We start from the raw sequence: 22,536 nt of genomic DNA, 5'->3' as shown, positions 1-22,536 counted from the left end.
AGAAAGCAAGTTCTTTTTTTTCAAATATTTTGATGATTTAGTTAAATTAAAATGCGGGTTTCTTATTTATTTTAAAAATCTATTGTATTGGAAAAATAACCATTTTTATTATGCAATTTTCTGACAGTACAAATTTGTACTACATTTTTTTTTATATAAAGAGTTTTAAAATAAAAACAAGAAAAACATGTAATCGTTTTCATGCTATAAATAACATCATTCAAAATTAAAATGTTAAAAAACTAAAAAGGGTTAAAGCTCCTTTAGAGTGAAGGCTTTCGCCCAAATTGCTGAAACGTGTGAAGTTAGCAATAGAACATGCAAGATGATATCCAATTCCTTCAAACGGCTTCCTTAATTTGCATGTAATTTATCGACGTTGTGTTTATTATAATTTTAACAGACTAACATAACTTATTTGATAACTGCAGAAGCCTACTATCTATTTTAATGTAAAATATTTATAAAATATCATTTGGAACTCAAGGCTCCGCAATTGTATCGTTTTCTTTAACATTTATTACAAATCGTCGCATTGGGGCAACAAGGCTCTACTTATGTAGATTCATGATTTTTTTGAGACATTATGTTTGGAATGAAGACATTATTTTATCTAGCATTATTAGTAATATTGTCTTAATAATAAACAAAATAATAATTAAGGATTGATTTCGTTTTTCTTTGAAATTTTGACGCAGATAGAACTGATATTTAAATAAAAATTCTATAAAAGTTAAAAGTATAAAACTTTTTTTTATAGAACCTTTTTTCCCCAACGCGACATAATATGTAGATAGTCTCATAAAAAAATATTTTGTCCGCCTCGTGGTATAATGATTATCAGCACGCATTGCTACCCTCCCCGAGGTGCTGAGTTTGATTCCAGACAAAATTTACATAAAATATATACTTTTTAAGGTTTCTTGTCGAAATATTTCATAGTACCTGAACGGGACCTAAGGCCCATTATCTTACTTTATTTTTTTTATTTTTTATTTTGCACCACAACAGGCCAGGAGGCCCAATTACAGTGGTGAATTACATCACAGAACACCCAGGCTTGAGAAAAATCCCATTTTAATTTTTGTGTTCTCACCGGGAATCGAACCCGGAACCTTCCGTGCGTGAGTCAAGCGTCTTGACCACTACACTACGGAGGCCGCCATTTTATTCATGTCATTATCGAGAAACGGTTCTATCGACGTACCAACGCAGCAAGTTTAGTAAATGCACATTAGGTTAAAAATAGTCTGTCATATTTAAAAATTAAGTACAACAATGCTTAAAATCTCCTAAAAATGTGTATGTAAGCTGGTTTTCAAAACAGTCAAGAAAATGACACGTATTAATTCTTAAAATACTGTGCTAAAAAATCCCTCTGCAAACGGATCTGTAACGTTGTGTTACATTACATAGTACAAGACGTGATATTTTGAAATACTGTTAATTAGAAACAAAAATTAACGTTCGTATAAACAAACAAACAAACAAACCATCACGCTGTTTCCCCGTAAGGGTAGGCAGAGAGGATAGAACGCCATATCACTCTGTCTTTGCATATATACCTCGCTTCCTCTACATTTATACATCTTCTCATGCACGCACGCCGATTATTCCTACGCTGTCCATATTCAAGTATTTGATGGACTTGATCGTGCCGTGTCTTTCTCGGTCTTCCTCGTTTTCTGCATCCATCAACATTCGCATCGTAGATCCTTTTAGCCGTTCTTTCGCTGTCCATTCCGCTCTACATATCCAAACCAACGCAGCAACCCCTTTCTCAGCCTTACACAGTTCACGGATCTCAACATTTGTACACCTATCATATATCGTTTTACCACACATCCGCCTGAGGAATTGTATTTCCACAGCATTTAACCTACTTTCATCATCATTTTTTCCAATTCCATACTTCGCTCCCATACATTAGAGTTGGCACTAGAACGCCATTGTGAACTGCTAGTTTTGCCTCCCCCTGTGATAAACATTAACGTACGTATATATACTGTTTTGTCGGTCTCGTAGTGTAATGGTCAGCGCATTTGCCTACCATGCAAGAGGTCTCGGGTTCGATTCCCGACATGGTTGACATGATTTATTTAAAAAAGGTGTTTTAACACTAGAATAAATCATAGTCCCTAGACTGGTTCCTGAAGCGTAAGGCCGATCACCTTACCTTTATGTAACAAAAATGATCAAGATACGCTGCGATTGGTGTACCAATGCAGTGTCCTATGCACCATTAGGCGCGGAAAGGGAATGATGATGATATATATTTTTAATCATATATTTTCCATAATTTACGAAAATAATCACACGAATTTAGCCTGTTATAATTTAGCACTTTCAATATTAAAAAAAAATTAAAGTGATATTATTAAATATTCCATGAAGTGACATCAGCCACGCAACAGTTTAAAGTGATAGAATACGATTTGTTTTTCATTGAATATAGAATGATATGTAACTCTTTCACTCTCTATACTTTTTCTCGTAGAGTCAATTCCAGTTAAAGCGGAGAAACTAAACCGCTGTTGTTGAACCAACTGGCGCATACTTCACACAGGAGAGGTTGTGTTTAGCTTTTGTTGTAGGGAAACGCTTCGCAGAATTTCAGATTGCTTTCTGTGTTCCTGTTCAGGCTTGATTTATTGTTCCGTGAAATTAGTTTTACCGAGCTTTCCGAGGTAGTCCAACTTGCGGCCGAACATAATATTATATTACTCGCCTCGTGGGGCCAAGAAAGTTTTTTTTGTTGATTTCTACCACTCAATTAATTAACTGAACCTTTGAAGATATACTAACATACCTTTGTGCCACTGCGTCCCAAAATAAGTAGAAATTAATTAACTAAAGTATCCTTGAAAAAAAACGTATGTCTAGTGTCTGATCTTAATGAATGGGGTTCTATTTATTAAAAAAAAATATGCGGGTGAGATTCATCCGGCTGAACCAAATCACCCACTAGGCAACGCCTGAAAACAATTTTCCAATTTTTTTACCTCTTCTGTTACCAGGTAGTTAATTCAACAATAATAAAGGTTTCAGCTCCTTTACCTCACAAAAGTCAACAGACGGAAGAGTTGAGGAAATGTGGGTGTTCAAACATGGGCAGAATAGTGAATGTTACACAGTGTGTAAAGTAGCCACTTAAACCAGCCAATGACAGGTAATAAGCCCTGTAAATGCCTAGACTTCCATATTACCTTCTCAAAAAGGTTTTCCCTTTCTGTTGTAATAAGTTTAAATATAAAAAGATACATATTATGGAGACAAAATGTTAAATCATATTTTAAAGTATGCTGATATTAGTATTTATTATTTTGACATTTCGTATACATATACAATATATAAACATATAAGGGCGGGCATATTGCCTTAAGGCAATTTCTTCCTACCTACCTAAACCGTTCAGTTTGAGAAAATCATAAATACATGGACATATTGAATCTTACAATTTTATACAAAAATTAAAAGCAAAGATTAATAAAAATAAATATATTTAAAAAAAATAACACTGTACTATAAAGAGAGGAGAGGGGTTGGGAAGGAAAGAAGAAGGATAAAGGAACAATTTAAATATTTAGATAGTGACATTTCAATCTTGACTTAAATGTAAATAAAGAAGAGGCGTCTCTAACATTAGTGGGTAGATTATTCCACAATCGAGCGGCTACTACTGTGAAAGAGGAGGCAAGAAAATTAGAGCGATGACAGGGTATTAAAAGAGTTCTCTCGTTACTAGAACGAAGAGATAGTCCGTGTTGTGAAAGAGGTTGGATGAGCTCTCTCAGATAAACATAATAAGTATTAGCAAAAAGATATTCGGATTCTCGTTACGACTCAAGCCTTGAGAACATGATTTATTCGCTTAAAGAACTTCTGGGGTGCTATTCTGAACCACTTTCGCGGCGTGAGAAAACAGTTTTTTTAGTGTATTTTGTATGTAAATACACGATATAATACGGCCGCACGAGCTTTTGGAATACCAGCCCTGAACTAATTCTTGAATTAAGTAAGTTCAAAGTAAACCACAAACCTTAGTTTGTTTTTTTTCGCCTAAAATACATACGTTCCTAATATCTAAATGTTTATCAAACCTTTATGAGCCTGCTTTTCATTCATGTATGATTTCCAGATCATCTGTTTGTTTTGTAAATAGCGAACAACACGTAATCTTTTATGTTTATAACAGCTTACAATATTGGGTAATAAATTGGGAAAACCAATTTTCGAATGAAAATTGCACCATGGAATCTGAAATTTAATTTAATTTTCAATGAACGGGTTTTCTCTTTGGATTCAATAATTTTGTTTGGTTTTTGAGAATCTCGCAGGAAACCTTCAGTTGTCTTTTTGTAAGTACCTAGGTATTGCATATCCAAGTCGCAAACGCGTAAGGCATTTTACAGAATAAAATACTATAAATTTAGAATTGCATGACTACTTGGAAAAAATAAAACAAAGGATGTTAATAAATATTAGTATATAACCACTTACCGACTTTTTATGTTTACCGGTATCAAGACGTACCCGTCTCTTCGTCAGGACACTTACTATACCAACATGCAAATACTAAAATTCACTTTCACCTTTACCATCATCGTAGTATACTTAGTATTTACGAAAAATACATAAATTACATATAAGGCTGCCTCCGCGGTGTAGTGGTCAAGACGCTTGACTCACGCACGGAAGGTTCCGGGTTCGATTCCCGGTGGGAGCACAAAAATTAAAATGAAAATTTTCTCAAGCCTGGGTGTAATTGGGCCTCCTGGCCTGTTGTGGTGCAAAAATAAATAATAAAAAAAAGATTTAAAGGGGATGCAAACACCACCATGTCCGAACTTGCACTAAAATTAGGTCAATAATATTTAGCGATATATTGCAAAATGTGTGTTAGGATGGAGCGGGGGGGGGGGAGAAGGTTGAAAATTACACGATTGGTTAATTTTGAAATCAAAACGTGGGCTATATTGAAAAGATATTTGATGATTTATTAGTGAATATTATTTTTCAAAGCGTTTTTAATGTAAACCCCTCCACGTTTAATTTAAATAATTTTTTTATTATATGAATATAAAATTTTAAATCATGCCAAAAAATCTTAATTTTTTGTTGTTTAAATGAATTAGTGCTCTAGAACTGAATCGTATTTTTTAAGTTAATTGCTTAATTTTACATTACAATGGCTATTAAATTTTGCACAGTCATCATAATAGGTAAAACTTGAATTTAAAGTACGTAACATTCATGGTTTTTATTTAAAGTTCTTATTCTTAATAATAACAGAGGTTTGTAAAACTTATCCAAACGCATTCAACAAAATCTCAGTTTGATATTTGCGGATAGTTTTCTTCGTGTCTTTTATCACAGTTAGAAAAAAGCCAATGAGGGAAAAATCATCGAGATATTGAATTATAGGATACCGAAAGTCAACGCAAGACTTCGTTTTTAGTTGATTTTCTCTATTCATAACTGTCCATCCCTCTATATTCGGTATATTTGAAATACATATATCTAGCCATAATTGGCAGAACATCGTAAGCGACACAAGCGAGGAAAGGTGTTCCTTATTTTTTTTTTTTATTAAATTTTTTTTATTTAACTTTTTGTACATAATGTTATTTGTACATTGGCGGGCTTATTGCCAAATGGCAATTTATGCCAACCAACAAAAGTCCAGCATTATGTTATTTGTACATTTGCGGGCTTATTGCCAAATGGCAATTTCTTCCAACCAATTAAAATCCAGCCCCCTGCACAAGTGTCAAAACATCATAGCTCTATAAAAATTCACCTGCCACATTTAAGGATATTTATTTATATTTATTATATTTATTAAAAGAAAACCACAGCCACTATAATAACAAAAAATTACAACATTTACAAATAAACCAAAATTATAAGCTAGGTATAGTTTTCTATGTATTACTCCGCATCATTCCACTCTTTAAAAAAATATGTGCTGGCATATTATTTTCAAAACAACGTAATCGACGACAATGTAAGCGGTTACGCTAGCTCGCACCACTGTCAGATTTATAGGCAAAACAGCGTTACCGCCACTATCTTAAAAGCGGAAGGTATTTAAACAATTTGGCTGTCATTTCAGTATTAGCAGTAACCAACCATTATAAACCCCATTTACCGAATTGATAAAATATATATATAGAACACAAATTAAAAAAACGTTCACAATGCACTATTTGTCGCTAACGTTGTTCTGCCGATTATGGCTCAATATTTGTGCCGAATTTTTTTCACTTAGTGATACCGTAAAATGGGGTTAAATTGCATCACTTTTTAATAACTTTTCAGCTATAATGATTTTTTTCATCGAGAAGATGAGTAGTGTTTTTGACAATAAATGTCATGGTTATATAATATATTTCCTTTACTTTTTTGTGGTTATAAGTATATTTTGTAGTTTCATATACAAGCTATAATTTTTTGAAAAATGATGCAAAGTAAGCCCTAGGGCGGGGTGACATTGCATCACTTATTTTTTCCTTCAGTATTTTAATAGATTCCACATGGACATGGAAATATTAATATTAATATTTTTTGGTAAATTTAGTAAGAAATACTGGTATTATCAAATACATGACAAAATTCAACATACGAAACCACTTTACTCACCTTAGAATGATACACACTGTTGAAGATGTGATAAGAATTACCTATAGAAATTATTCATAAAAACTGCACAACCAACCCAAACCGCTAATCGCTCAGTACTAAAGTACCATATTGAATGGAAAATAACCTTAGGTAAGAGTGAAAAGTGACATCCATTGAATATTTGGAGAAACAATGAGTTATTGTTAGTAGCAATGACAACAGGTGTCTCTAAAAACTTTTTTTTTTTGATGCAATGTTACCTTTGATGGTGCAATTTAACCCCGTTTTACGGTATGTAACGTTTCAGTTAGATTTCATGTATCCTTAATAATTTAACCTAAGCTTACACTTGCCTTACGCATTCCACCGGGAACTCCATTTTTAGTACCTGGTAATAATGAACACAGAATGTGACTTATTTAGCAGGCGGCTGTAAGGAACGTTGGCGCCCAGAAATGCGTTTTTCTCGTGTCAATTCGTACTCAATTACCTACTCCCACATTCCGAAGCTATATTTGTAGAAACCCCATACAAATTATGCACAAGAATATATCTTTTTACGGACTAAAGGTTTTATTTTCTTACAAACTGTATAAATTACACAGTCTGGTACTTTTCTGGCCGTAGATAATATGAAAATTGTGTGATTCAGAAATCCTATTAGTTTCGTCCGTAAGTCATTTCCGCCATTATACAATTAAAATTACCATTGTTCAATTGTTCAATGCTCTTTATTCTATAACTGACACCTGATTGAACATTATTTAGTTTTTTACGAGTTGTACGTAGTAACAATGTACTTATAAAGTAGATAATGGGTACTCGCCTACATTTTACAATCAAAGTACCTTTGTAATGAATGATTAATTAGATATAAAATATAATATTTTAACTCCCATTGTCTTCGGACAAAACGAGGGATTTTTTACTTTTTACACGTCAAAGAGCACGCCAATGAATCAAATTATTAATTGTGTTAAAAGTACAACTTGATTTGATCTCGTACCAAATTTTATTCAAATCAAAATTTCAATATTTTTTCAAAAAATTTTTGAAGAACTGGATTCAACCCCGCTGGGAGTTATCAATAAAACTATTTATTTATATTTTTACCCTTGAAGTTTTTAAGATTTCTCACTATTATGAATTGATTACGTTATGAATTTTGAATTTCTTTTAAAATATTAAGATAAATAAAAACAATAAATTATGAATGTGTGTGTTAAAGAAGTATTTCATTAGAAATTATGTACGGTGTTTTGAATTAAGGGCAAATAAGCTATTTTTAGGAGAATGAAGTATCCATAAAAAAAATCTCTCGCCATTGATTATTATCTATGGTTATTATAAAAGGCATGTTCGTATGTGTGTCCTCTATAGACTGAATAACTACTGGACCGATTTACGTAAGGTTTTTAGCTAAATGTAGATCTTTGCCATGAGCATATTTTTAGCTATTAAAATCTTCAATTTATTAAGTAAAAAAAAGTTAGGAGCGTAAATGTTTTTATCATCGTTCACCGGGGCTGCATTCCGTGAGAATGCATATACAAAAAATTAGAATGATGTTTTTTTTGTGTATCATTATACTAACAAAAATCGTTATACTTTTTTGTATGCAATTTTGAGTTGCTTTTATTTATTTATTTAACACTTTATATACATATATATAATATACATATATATATATATATAAGGGCGGGCATATTACCTTAAGGTAATTTTTTCCTACCTACCCAAACCGTTCAGTTTGAGAAAATTACAAGTACATGGACATATTGAATTTTATGATTTTATACAAAATTGAAAACAAAGATTAAATAAAAAAAATAACTCTATACTATGAAGAGAGGAGAGGGGATGGGAAGGAAAGATTTACTTTTACTTTACTTATTTTCTTTTATTAGTTACGTAAAAAATATCCAACTATTCGTAATACTGCAGGAGAAACTTTTAATAAAATGACTATCTTTTGTAATCTTTCAGTAGGTGGTACACAACGATGTAATAAAAGATATCTGATAGTAAAGTTACGAGTAGCGAAAATATTGAAAGAATGTAATCATTACCGAGTAGTTATGATTAATTAGGAACATATTTATGAAATATGGATTATCACTTTTCTATGAGTAAGCATGACAAATGCAAATAAAATGAGAAGTTTAAATGGAAGTAAAATAGGATTTATCACGACCACATGTTTTACGTTTTGAGTAATTAGACCATATTTTTCTAATAAGTCATTTCCATGATACTGTGAATATGTACGTTGCATGTCATGTACCCAGTATTATGTAAACACATTTTGAAATGCACATTTATGATGCAGATACATAAAATTATGTTGTTTTATGCAAAATGGACCCATTTGATATTTTAAGAACACATTGTAAAATACAATTTGACATAGGAATTGAGAAGGGTCACATTATGGATTTGTAAAAAATATTACCTATGGAAATTTCTGGCTAGCCATGATAAGTTTTGGTTGCATACTGTGTTCTAAACCAAATTGTAGTTTTGATGTAATAATACGATTATTACAAAAAATAAGATTTATGTTATGTATTTAACGTTTGTAAATTGTTATTATTATGGATTTTTTGCAATTAGCGGCATTAGAGTATTGGTTCTTAATGTATAACTAATGCTGAAAGATTTCCTAGAAAATGGTGTGGTCGATTTCGCTACTAAATGTAGTTTGTATTTTAAATTTTGAGAATTTTCAACTCATAATAAGTTATTGATATAAATATTTTAAGTAAACCGTGACTACGCGAATTCACTAAAAAGAATAACAGAAAGCGTCTTATAGAGGAAAAAAAAGATTTATGTAACCTACATTATATCCTGTAATTAATTAGATTTAGGGTTCATTAGCTTTTGCGTGTTTATCACATATATTTTTAACACGATATTGTGTGATTGAAAACCATGGCCCCCGTCAATTGTCCATTAATTAAAATTGAAGGTTCTGCACGAAAATGTGTTTATTTGTACGAAAATGTAAATTATTTTCGAATTTGTAATTACATGTTTTCGATTTGAAAGAAAATTCGATTTTAATTTATAGACAATAGAAGATAACTGGTTATTTCCCATTGTTATCGAGAACCAGGGCTCGTATTCAAGTAAAGCGGAAAATAATTATTGTGTTATCTAGTTTTGAAACGTTTATTTATTTTTCATTGTATAAATACCTTTTCATGATGTGTTTTTAAACTGTTTTTTTATTTACAAACTTCCGGAAGTCCTGATATTTGACCTTGCTACAATTAGAAGCCTTTATTATAATGTATTATTTTAGGGGTAAATTAGAATATTTTTTCCATCCGCATTGATGAATTTCCTTAACCGTTGCTTCTGGACGAAGCGAAGGGTAGGTGCTTAAGGCCTCATTAAAAGAATAGGCTGGTAATTTTATCCGCCTCACTACCTTTACATAAAGCTCGCTGACTAATGAACCTCGTAATGGGTGAGTCGGTAAAGCCTTTGTCGTTAAACGATCATAATTACCTTTACTAAATGGGCTCTATAGTCTTCTAGTATATCCTTTATTATCGTTGTTTGTCGCGTATCTGTGAAACTGTCCTAGTAAAGTTGTTAAATCATCCGCTGACTTGGGCTCTCTGTGCTAATATTGTGCATCAAAGTGTTCTTATTTACTACCAATTTTATTATCTTAGTTAGTTAAATGGGCTTTTCTGCGCATTTGTCGATCTGCAAAAGGCATTAATAGAGTTGACAGAGAGAAATTGTGGAAGGTTTTATCGGAGTATAGAGTGAATGGTAACCTGACAAGGGCTATTGCGTCACTGTACAAGGACAGCACAGCATGTGTGAAGGTGAATGGGTCATTCACGTCGTGGTTAACATTCTTAAAGGAGTCAAACAGGGATGTGTAATGTCACCATGGTTGTTCAACATATACTTCGATAACTGCATGAAAGAATTGATAGATTTAAGAATGGGAGCAAAAATGAGTGGTATAACTGTTGGTGTGGTGTGAAGTAGTGTGGTGCCGTGCTTCTTGCTAGCAGCAAAGAAGACCTGCAATTATTGGTAACAAAAGTCTTCGACGTATGCGAGAAAAGCGATTTGTTAATGAATGTTGATAAATCGAAAGTTATGGTTTTTGAAATGGATGAAAATATAACTAAATGTGAGATTAGTGTGAACGGAGATACTATGAATCAGGTAGAAGAATTTGTGTATCTGGGAAGTATGTTTACTAGGGATGGAAAGGCTGAGAAAAATATTGAAAGGAGGGTGAGTGCCGGGAACAGGGTGAACGGTACATGAAATCTACCTTGGCAAACAAATGTTTGTCGCTGGAGGCAAAGCTAGCAGTTCACAATAGTGTTCTAGTGCCAACCCTAATGAAGAGGAGCGAATTATGGAATTGGAAAAAATGATGATGAAAGTAGGTTAAATGCTGTTGAAATGCAATCTCTCAGGCGAATGTGTGGTAAAACGATGCATGATAGATGCACAAATGTCGAGATCCGTGAACTGTGTAAGGCTGAGATATGCATTATCGACAGAATCAAGAAAGGGATGCTGCGTTGGTTTGGACATGTAGAGCGAATGGACAGCGAAAGAAAGGTCAAAAGGATCTACGATGCAAATGTTGATGGATGCAGAAAACGAGGAAGACCGAGAAATACATGGCACAATCAAGTCCATCAAATACTTGAAGATGGACATGTCAAGAGCAGAAATAATCGGCGTGCGTGCATGAAAAGATGCATGAATGTAGAGGAAGCGAGGTCTGTTTGCAAAGATAGAGTGTTATGGCGTTCTATCCTCTCTGCCTATCCCTACGGTGAAATGGCGTGATGGTTTGTTGTTGTTGTTAAATGGGCTTTTTTGTATTTATTTAGTTTTTCATATAAAATTACATTTGTTTATAAATTCCTGAACTTATTACGGCTTTCTAGGCTGTGTCCGTGTTAAGACATAATAATCAACAAGATGAAACAATATATAGTAAAATAAATTAAATTACAAGACCGTGATATAATAGAATAACAATGTAGAAAAGTAAAATATAAATATTAAACAATACGAATAAAACAATAATCTAAAAAAAAAAAAAAAAACGTAAAAAATAATCAAATATAAGTAATCAAATATGAATTATACAAATTCCGTTACAGCTATAATAAAACATACATATTAATAGAATAATTCAATCAAACGGAGACTCAAAATCGTTAGATCGGGACTGCATCGATGGCGCGCCACGACGCACACGACACACCACGATTGAGCAGTGTAATAGGGAAATATCACATACCACGAATACCGATAAAAATATATGAAATGGATTTAGAATAATTAATTGTATTTTCAAAATCAACATGGATAATGTGGAGAAATGTTTTCCTACATAAATGTAAAATAGAAATTCAATAAAAATACGTTCGTAGAAAAACGCGATGTGTGACGTCAAGATCCGTGATATTTTTCATTGATAAATAAACATGAATCGTGATGTATTAGGAGCGTGGCCAATGGATACAAATTTAAAAGTATTTTTTATGCTACTAAAATTAGTTTTTTTTTTTTTCTGGAAAGTATATCATACAACTTTATTTGATTTAAAATGTTTAAAAAACGTGATATTTTCCTATCCTGACCATATGAAATACATATAAGTAGTTTGCACCAGATAGCCCCAACACCATTCCATAACACGACATAACAATATAATCCTGCCTTGAGATAGGTCACGCATAGCGTAAATACGAGGCAAATGTGATTGAATCAAAGTAATTTGATTCGCCAACAGTTGTAGCCATATCGCTAAAATATTTTGTACTTCATTAAAATAACCTTGAAAAAGTTAACACAATATTTCCCATTATTTTAACGATCTTTTTTGGTATATTAGAGTCATTTACAACTTTTATCATATGTTTTTGCTAAAATCAATTTATATAATTTTATAACGTAGTAATGTGCCTTTTAATATAATAAAGTATTATTGCTATTTTATTAGATGTTCTTTGAGTAGAACATAAATAAATAAATAATCATCAACATCCGTATCTGCATCTAGGGACACATAAGGCACTCCATTGGAACGCCGTTTGCAGCGTTACTTTATCTTTTTTATGCTACGTGGAGTTAAGGTGATCAGTTTTACATTTCAGATGCCAGTCTAGGAACATTGAAATTATTCAGTGTAAAAACACCTTGTTAAATAAATATTTCATGCCAACCACGCCAGTAATCGAACCCGAGACCCCTTATTCGGTAGGTAAACGCGCTGACTATTAATTAGTCCACGAGGCGGACTTTTTAAATTAGTATTTTGAAAATTTCTTCATTAAAAGATCTTAAGTTCTGTGGAATATAATACATTTAATATTTGGATAACTCATTTCTCATGTCTCTCTTGTAAATTACCTTCGCAATATGAGTTCATGTGTGGAAATCAGGGCTATTTTGAGATCCTGAGTGGGTATACGTTATTATTACGATATGATTGAACTTCCTTGCTTCTCGTGTAGGAGTCGGTTGCTTTAATCTAAATTATCCCCCCTTCTGCCAGACTGTTGTGCTGTACCTTCGACCGCTATGATAATAATTGACGATTATCTTCTTCCTATGTTTGACCTCCGGGAACTGTCGAGTTATGAGGTGCGATGTGCGATACGCATTGTATTGTGTGTATCGCGTGGTGTGTAGAGAAATAGACCTCGGATGACCTCACAGAATAGATTAATATTTAGTATACCGTAGTGACTAGTAACGTTGTGACTATTGATCGCGTGAGTAACATAACTGAGGTGTTATACACACAGAGCTTCCTTAGTCGGAAAAATGTACTGATTTACATCTACAGACATTTTAACATATTCAAAATATAAATTATCTCCAATAACCGCACATAATGGTGCATAGGGCACTGCATTGGTACACCATTCGCAGCGTATCAGCGATATTTTGTAATATACATAAAGATTGATAGATTTTAAGTTCTTATTTTAAGATTGAAAGTTCTTATTTATTTTTATTATGTAACCACTTTTTCTTCCTTTAAAATATTATATAGTGATTCCTGGGAAAAAATGGCCAGAATTGTTTCCCGTTGCCTCTAGTGGATTTTTCTGTCGACGTTTCCTTCCCTTAGCTGATTGGTTCTGGTTTGGGGGCGTTAGAAACTCGCCTTTTATCCTCTCGTTATTTGCTGTGATCACACCGCTATGAGTGTGATCCCATTGCCCAGGGTTTGCGACGTGGACACTAACGAGTGGGACTAATTAGTATTGTTGCCGGTGGGATGCATCTAGGTGTTTCATAGTATTTTACAGAATCACATCCTCCAGCAAGATGTGACTCACTGCGACCTTACTGACAGTTTGCATTCATGCAGAAAAATCGATTTTACTTTATGCGCAATTGAAAATAATTTTGTTAACTTCCGTTGTAATTGGGGCCCAGGAATGATTGTTTTTTTTCTGCCACTTGCATCTTTTAACTATAGTTTTAATTAATTTAATTTAAAATGTATAATTTTCTTCCATATCTCGGGGATGGCAGAAAAGCCGTCAAGTAAACATGTATATATTATTTAATATGTTTTACGTTACATTAATTTCCTTGTAATAAACATAATTTTCCCATTGTTCCAGCAGCCCACGTGGCGGCTGTGGGGCGAGGAGCGTACTGACGGAGCCATCTTCACCGTCTACCTGAAGAAGGTCCGGTACCACCGCCCTACCAAGAGTGCCTCCAGCGTAAGTACCAAACACCAATCCTAATGTTGTTTCTTTGCCAAAAAGGCGAAAAATTTCTAACTATCGTGACTCTTGAAGGCAAAAATATTTTTTATGTTTTCCTTGTGCATAACTAGACATTTTGATAGCGCGAGGCTTCTTTGAAAAGGTAATATAAAAATCCATGCATTAAATCATTTTTTAGTAAAATCGCTTTACACACTGTAACTTCCAGTATTCCGCCTACTTTTGCATATCCTATTTTATTAATTTTCCATGTGTTGTTTTTTTTTTAAGTAAAAGAGTTAAACCTTTATGAGTGTAGATGAGATTCTACCGAAACGTTTGAATTCTGTATTTAGCCGGGGTTGAATCGCCAAAATAAGCTATTATGCACAGCTTACCATTATATTTGAATTTCGATAATAATTCTTTATAGTAAATATGTTTATGCGAAAATGAATCAAATAATTGTTATTTATTATAAGTCACTACCAATCGTTTATATTTTCACACGAAAAAAATATCTATGAAGTGCTCCCAGCGCCCAGCCCGTACCCAGTGAATGATGAAACTAGCCGATTACCTCAGCTTATTCCTTCATACAAAAAAGTATACTATATTTTACTTCTTTAACCCAAGTCAGCTTTTCTAGTACTAAAACAACCTTGCAGATTACTTATATTATTTGAAGATTCTATATTTGGAAACTAGTATTTCGAACATTATTTCCGGAGGACTATTTTTCTTTAATGGGATACCGTCGACATATTATGTATCACATAGGACATGTGGCGTTCGCAGTGGCCGTTTTTGGCATTATTCGATTTCAAAGTAATCGGCCAGTGCTCAGTGTTGATAGTTAGTGCTGAATGTATTTGTTAAAAATCTTTTGTGCAAGTATTATATTGAAATAGTGTAGAATAAAGCTACGTATATCGCGTGGTTAATAATAATTGTGTTTGAGTTGATTTTCACAGAACCACTGAAAAAATGGTCATTTGTAATCATATTAGTTACATATTATGTACTTATATGTAGGTACAAATTAATTATCATTTTTTGTAGATTACCTATAAAATTAATCATGGCTCGCCACTGGTATTTAGTTATAACGATGTATTACTTAAAATGGTGCATGCTATATTTGCTTTTTTTTCAAATAACCACAAGAGTTTTACTCTTTTTTAGTGAGACACAAATATTGTTTTTTTTTATCATTGTAATAAAATTGTTTTTTTAAACAAAATTATTTAAGCTGAATAAATCTTTTACCAACCATTCAATTTTGAAGATATTTTGTAAAAAAAACTATTTTTTGTTTTATTTTTAAATATTACGAGTAATTTAATAAGGAAAAGATTTATATAGGTAAAATTATTAACACGCCACACATTTACTAATACGATTTATGCCAAATTGGAATTTATAACCGATCAGTTGAACCATTTATCTTTGGATTACATATAAAATTACAATGTAAAACATTAATACAATAAATGTAAAAAAACTTTGTTTTGAACCGCTTTTTTTTCTACCGACCGGTTTCAAAGCTACTCAAGCTTCATTTTACAGTTATAACTAAATATTACATTATTGATACATATGGAGCTAACAAGTCAAGTGTTTTTGTCATGTTTAATAACGGGAAGTGTTAAGTGAGATGGATACTATCTTTAAAACTAGACAGGAGTGGACTAAAGGAAAAGTTGTTTATTTGGTTATTTATTATTTTCTTCTTGATAATGAATAACTTTTTATTTCCAAGATTTCCATGTTGTCTAATTTTAATATTTTATTTGCCACACGAAGAACTTTTAATCCAGTGTCTATATTAAAATTATGATTATTTAGATGGTTTGCGAATTCAGAAAAAATAATATTATTTAGGCACCGTAAGTGTTATTTTGCTCTTTTATCAAAGTTTTTTTAAGTTTTTCCAATTTACTGTCATTTTTCAATATTTTCGCAATCATTACAATTTAATTGGTATGTTCTAGTATATGCATTTGTTATATTTACGGACTTTATTTTTGTGATTTTTAACAATATATTATTAGTTGTGTAGAATGCAGGTTTAATGTTTCATGGTTGGGAATTAGATAATTGTTTAGAAAAAATGTAATTAATAAAAAAAATCCGCCTCCATTGATAAGGTGGGTTAGATTTATTTATTGTGGGAGTAGAATATAAATATTTATTTATGATTTTGCGATTTTGTTTTTAATTTAATATTTTATCAATCAGGTTCTCATTAAATCCATTATTATGAACAATCTGCTTTATTGTATTAAGTTCTTTTTAAAAAAAAGTATCAGCTAGTTGAACATATGCGGAATGTTTATGGGCAATTGGATGATTTGAGGAATTATGAATAATTGTGTCTGTATATGTTGGTTTACGGTAGATACTGAAATCAATTTTCTAATTCTTATCGTTGAGCGAATGAAATTCGATTCTGTTCATTGTGAATACGGAATGTGTTGTGAAAGCGTTTTACAAGAATATTCCAAAAACTAATAAAAATAATAGTATAATTGAAATATTTTGATAAGTTGCAATTATGTAGTTGTAGCAGTCAGATAGGTTTTAAAATATAATATTTCGTAAACCGATTTTTTCCACTTATGTACAGTGTGTTTGAATGTTTAATTACCCTTTATTAACCCCTAGTGCCTGTCGGCGAACTAGTAAACATACAAATTTTGTTTGTGTTAGTAGGCACACTAGAATGATTAATATGAAAACTTTTTGTTAGGCACACATAAGCAGAGGTAATTAAATATTTTAATGGGCTGTAGATACTTATCGTGTATTAGGAATTTTGGATTCTCTTTTGGACACATGATTTTATTTTATTTTTAATGTTAAATACAGTCAAATCCAATTATCCGAATTCATGAGTGGCAGATTTTATTGTCTTTGAAATAATACATCGAATTGCAATCTAATTAAAAGCTGACTTAAACATGTCTATCGAAGTTAATCACACAATCAAATAAAATTTAAAAACCGCTTTTTGTATTATTTCCTGATGACGATCTGGATATTTGGCAATCCGAAAGACTGACTTCGGATAAAAGTAGTTCTACTGTATTCTGTCTACCGGTTTCAGGTAGACCAACTCATCGTACTAAAATTAAATAAATAGGCACAATTTCAATAAGGGCCAGTTGCACCACAAAAAGTTCCGTTTAAAAAAGTTTAAATTTGAATAATTGTCGCGTTTTTATCATAGCACAAGCACAGAACAACCAGACTGGAGAAAAATCTAATTTGATTTTGTTGATCTCACCGAGAATCGAACTTGGAACTCTCCGTACGTGAGTCAAGCGTCTTAGCTATTACACCTCGGAGGAGATATAGCAAAAAGAAGGTGGGTACTCCTGAAATGAATCAGTAACTTCGACGTAGATAAATGTAGGTACATTATGGCGCACCCTTTCTATTAGATTGTATGAGATAACAATGTATTATGGTACACATATTATGTGTAACATGTGCTCATGGTTTATCCGACAGTTTTATGAGCTTGTTGACTCGACACACATAATTTGTAGTGGTATATTATTATGCAATAATAAGGTTCTAAGTTTAGATATAGTGCTGTTAACTTGTTAATTTGTTTATAACATTACCTTAATGATTTACCCTTTATGTTTGTGCATTTATTTGTTTAAATATTCAAGTACAAGAATAGGTACTTTGGCGGACTAATTACTAAAAGCAATATCTTTTAGCCAACCAAAAAACAGACTGGTCAAAAGAGTTGGTCGAAAATGTGTACTACGATAGAAAACAAAATATACATCAAAAGATACATACATGAAAAAACATAATTAACTCAAAATAACAGCTGTTTTTTAATGGGTAGATAAGGCTTGCACATAATAACGTAAATAAAAGTATATTATGCTATGCTTATTACAGGATGAGGAATGTGGAATCAGGTAATGAGTTTGGAAGGAGAGAGAAAGAGGAACCATGGAAAGAATAATAGTAAAAATGTATTTTTTTAAAACAATAAAATGAGGTTAGAATTCTAAGTTCTAGGGACATATAACAAATTTTTAGGCGTTTCTTGAAGCTGGCCAAAGAAGCTGCATTTTTATGTGAAGAAATAACTCATTCCACTGTCTAGCACCTCGAACAGAAAATGTATGAATAAAAAATAACTTGTAGCGTTATCACTAAAAATGTGTTAAATACGCTCTGCGTCTTTTATGCAACCGTATTTTTATGTACGCAATAATAACCGAACTTTGCGAAAAAACATATTTTACTATCAACTTTCCAGTTAATGTTAGATCGTTAAAAATAGCTTGAAATAGGTTGATTTGTCTTTCAAACTAAACGACTTGCTGTTAATGCCGACTACAGCAACATTTTATGTTTTGTGCTTTGTTTTTTATCAGGTTGATTAATATTTTATGAAGTTTTTGGGCTGTGTACATTTTAATTAATTAAATTGCAATAGATGAAAACGTTAAATTTTGTTTTTAACTTGGATCTCTTCCTCTCATCGGATGCCAAGCGTCATCAGACCGCCTTAGCATTATTCCGTAGATAAGGACCCATTATTATGACGTCACTATTCTGCTCTGGAAACATAGTATAAGCAGCGAGTAGCCTTAACACAAGCGACGCGCCGTCACGTAATTTGACACTACATAATGATCTTTATTGAAACAAGCTATAAGCCGTTTTCACACCACAGCAAAAAAGCAACCGGCCCAGTAAAAAAAACACAGGGTGGATTGATTTTTATTGGATAATTATTCATTTTTCAAATTATTATATTTATTAATTGGCAGGTAAACGCACGAACCAATAAACTATGAGGCCGACTCATCTACACTCGATTTCTTTTAGCAAAATTTTCACCTGCGAGTCGAATGTTTACACATACCTACCCTAATCTTACCGGACCGAGTGGTTTGACACGATGCGTGTGAAATCGGTCATATATGTAATATATTATATACCTACTAAACACGTCTAAATACAGTCATTTTCACAAATCACAACAAGCCGGTTTCGCGGTTTAGTGGGTTTCATTATTTTTCCTTTTATATTTTCTGTTCATGTTTTACCTTCTAAATAAAATAATTGTGTCCGGAGACATTTTTTCGAATTTATAAGTAAGAAATGAAGAATCAATCATGATTTAGTTAGTTACGAATAGTTCCAACTTATTCATATATCATCTTTTTAATCTATTTAATCATGCTATATTATCTTTTTAATCATAGTATAATGTATTTTTACCTCTCCACAAAAATATTTTACCTTTAGAAAGACCAAAAAAAAACCAGTTAATATTTCGTTTTTTTTTTAGGTTTAAAAAATATAATTGTCTTTTAAATACGCTATCATTATCAAGTAATTGTCAACATTATCACATGCTGTTAAGGCAGTAGTCGGCTAAAACGCACGAAAAATGAGGAAATCATACGATTTTGCCATTTTAAAATGTTTTTTAAAAATCACGCAATAATAAAAAAATATATATATGTAAATTAGATAAAAACAATAATTTTTAAAGGTACTTGTATTTAAAAATATACTTATAAGTTTTATATAACTAAAATATAATTACTTTTCGACCGGCAGATTACGCTATTTCAAATTTAGACTAAACTTTGGTATCACGGTTCTCATATAAAGACTAAGTATTAAACTAAAAAAAATTCTAATGATTTGAAGATAATAAATTGAATATTAAAATAGCGGAAACAAAACCTTAATTTTAAGTTTTTAAAAATAAATACAACCATTTTGAATCACGTAAATTTTGTGACATTTTCCTTTATTTCTACGTAAAATTACGCCTTCAGAATGCTTAAAAAAATAGTTTTTGAAATATTTTAGTTGAAACCTTTTTTTATAGAATGGTATTCTCCCTTTTTTTAAAGAAGATAATTCTGGTTGTAATATTCAATGTCTAGCAATATCTTATTTAGGTTTATATTACCTTCATACCGGTACCGGTGGGGGCCTGGAATATAAATTTGTATGGATACAGGCGACTTCAGCGTTCCGAAAAATTCCCAAAGTTTGATTGGATTACAGTGAAAATTTAATTACTTCATTAGGAGTATTTTTTTAGTTTATTGAATCTGGGATTATGAAAACGTTTTTTCAAAAACTGTCTGTAACGGCACACGAAGCATGACAAAAAAAAACGCATTTCTGGGGGTTTTTACGCAAGTTTATGCATTTATTTCTCATTAGATTTTTAAATATTCAATTTGAGATTTCAACCATTTAGATATTTACATAACTATCCGTACGGAATTACCTGTTTAATCATCGGCAATATCGGTTCTGTTGGAATAATGCTGAGTGATGTTTCCTATATCTGACCGTTTATGTAAATTCAAAGGTAGATTTTTATTTGGCATTTAAACATACTCGTACATAGTAACTTTTTTAGCATCGTCTAACATAAAATAAACGTTACCAGTTAGTTCGTTGTTGTAAAATCATGATCTCTTATAAAGGTAATGGTATTCCTATAGGAACTTAGGAATTTCAGCTTTGGTAAAGGTCGATTATCCAGTTGACGTGATGGCGGTGGGGTTATCTATGTGTTTAATAATTATTATTCATTCATGTTTGCTGAAAATACCCTCGACATTATTTTTTTTAATGTAATATCCACCTCGTGGTTGACGTCAAACATTTATTAAAAAATGTATTTTACACTAGAATATTTCATAGTCCCTGGACTGACACCTGAAATGTACGACTGATAACCTTACTTTCATGTAACAAAAATGATTAAGATACGCCGCAGTCGGTGTACCATCGCAGTGCGCTATGCATTATTAGGTGCGGAAAGGAAATGATGGCGATTATAATATCAACTTCCTGCCTGTTTTTTTTATATCTTTTCTTAATCATTTATATATAATTCGAAACTAAATCATATTTTTACCAATCAGAACTATCATTTCAACTACCATATTATTTTATTTTTCCGAATGTAAATATTTATTTTGTGCTGGTGCATGGCCTGTTGTGGATTTTTAAATTATTGGAAAAAAAAAACAAAAGAGTAACTGCTTTCTAGTTTCATATTTTTTTCTGATCTGATCTTAGGTACATTCCCTTTACAGCTGTCGCAAGCAAAGGGGTAGTTTTTTGTCAAAAATCACGAAATGAGTTAAATATGAGGTAATATGCTACAAGAAATTTCGAACCATTTAATGGTACCATGGAACCATAGTATGTACTATAATAACAATGAGCAGTCAAATAAACATTTCAGTATGAAACCGGTATATTGTTTTTATATTTTTTTAAGCAATAATACATATCTAGAGATCCATAAGCAAAAACTCAGTGTAGATATGACACACACAGGTTTTATGCTTTAGAAACAATTGACATACTGTGTTTTAACTTATGGTTATTTACTTTTAAAATTAGCATAAAGTTAATAAATACTAAAAAGTGTCATATCTCAAAATATGACTTTTTTCAAATAACTGTCTTTTATGCTTACATCTAAAGCACTTCATTGTATTTTAAAATTATTATTTGAAATTGATTTATTTATGAATTTTTACAGATAACATTCATATTCTATTGTTAATGATAATCTTTTTTACATCTTTTGTAAAGGTTGGCTGAATCTTTTGTCTGGTAGTTTATTGTATAATTTCAGTCCCTGGGATGGAAATCCAAACGCTCTCGCGGCCGTATTATCTCGCGTATTTACATACAAAATACACGTGAAAAACTGTTTTCTCGTGCCGCTAAAGCTGTTCAGAATAGCACCCCTGGTTAGTTGTCTCGTTTTAGAATGTTGTATATGATATTGTTCTAAAAAAATTAAATAAATAATAACTATAAAATTACTTTGTTTTTAACCTAACGTTTAAAATAACGTTTCCTTTGAAATGTTATTTTATAGCATTGTAAAATTATCATTTGTCGGCCTCGTGGTGTAGTAGTCAGCGCGTTTGCCTACCATGTAAGAGGTCTCAGGTTCGATTCCCGACATGGTTGACATGAAATATTTATTTAAAAAGGTGTTTTTACACTAGACTATTTCATAGTCCCTGGACTGAGACCAGACGCGTAACGCTGATCATCTTACCACCATGTAGCAAAAATGATCTAGATACACTACGATTGGTGTACCAATGCAGTGCTCTACGCGCCATTAGGTGCGGAA

The 22,536-nt window shown here is 32.0% G+C and overlaps 1 protein-coding gene across 5 annotated transcripts in view; it reads left to right on the top strand.

The window, feature by feature from the left end:
- The window catches only part of Rgl (Ral guanine nucleotide dissociation stimulator-like), a 106,977-nt gene that overhangs the window by 52,092 nt on the left and 32,349 nt on the right, over positions 1-22,536 (top strand). For 4 of the 5 annotated variants that reach the window (XM_088223823.1, XM_088223822.1, XM_088223820.1 and 1 more), the window contains one exon: positions 14,268-14,372. In XM_088223823.1, coding sequence (XP_088079949.1) covers positions 14,268-14,372 — 105 coding nt within the window. The remainder of the gene's footprint in view (positions 1-14,267; positions 14,373-22,536) is intronic. The other variant, XM_088223824.1, reaches the window with a different exon arrangement.

This window comes from Micrasema longulum, unplaced genomic scaffold (assembly GCF_059751315.1).
Source record: "Micrasema longulum isolate JH-2025_06_02 unplaced genomic scaffold, ASM5975131v1 h1tg000251l, whole genome shotgun sequence".
Taxonomy (NCBI): domain Eukaryota; kingdom Metazoa; phylum Arthropoda; class Insecta; order Trichoptera; family Brachycentridae; genus Micrasema; species Micrasema longulum.
Note: the sequence above shows the minus strand (reverse complement) of the source record. Positions and strands in the feature narration are given on the sequence as shown.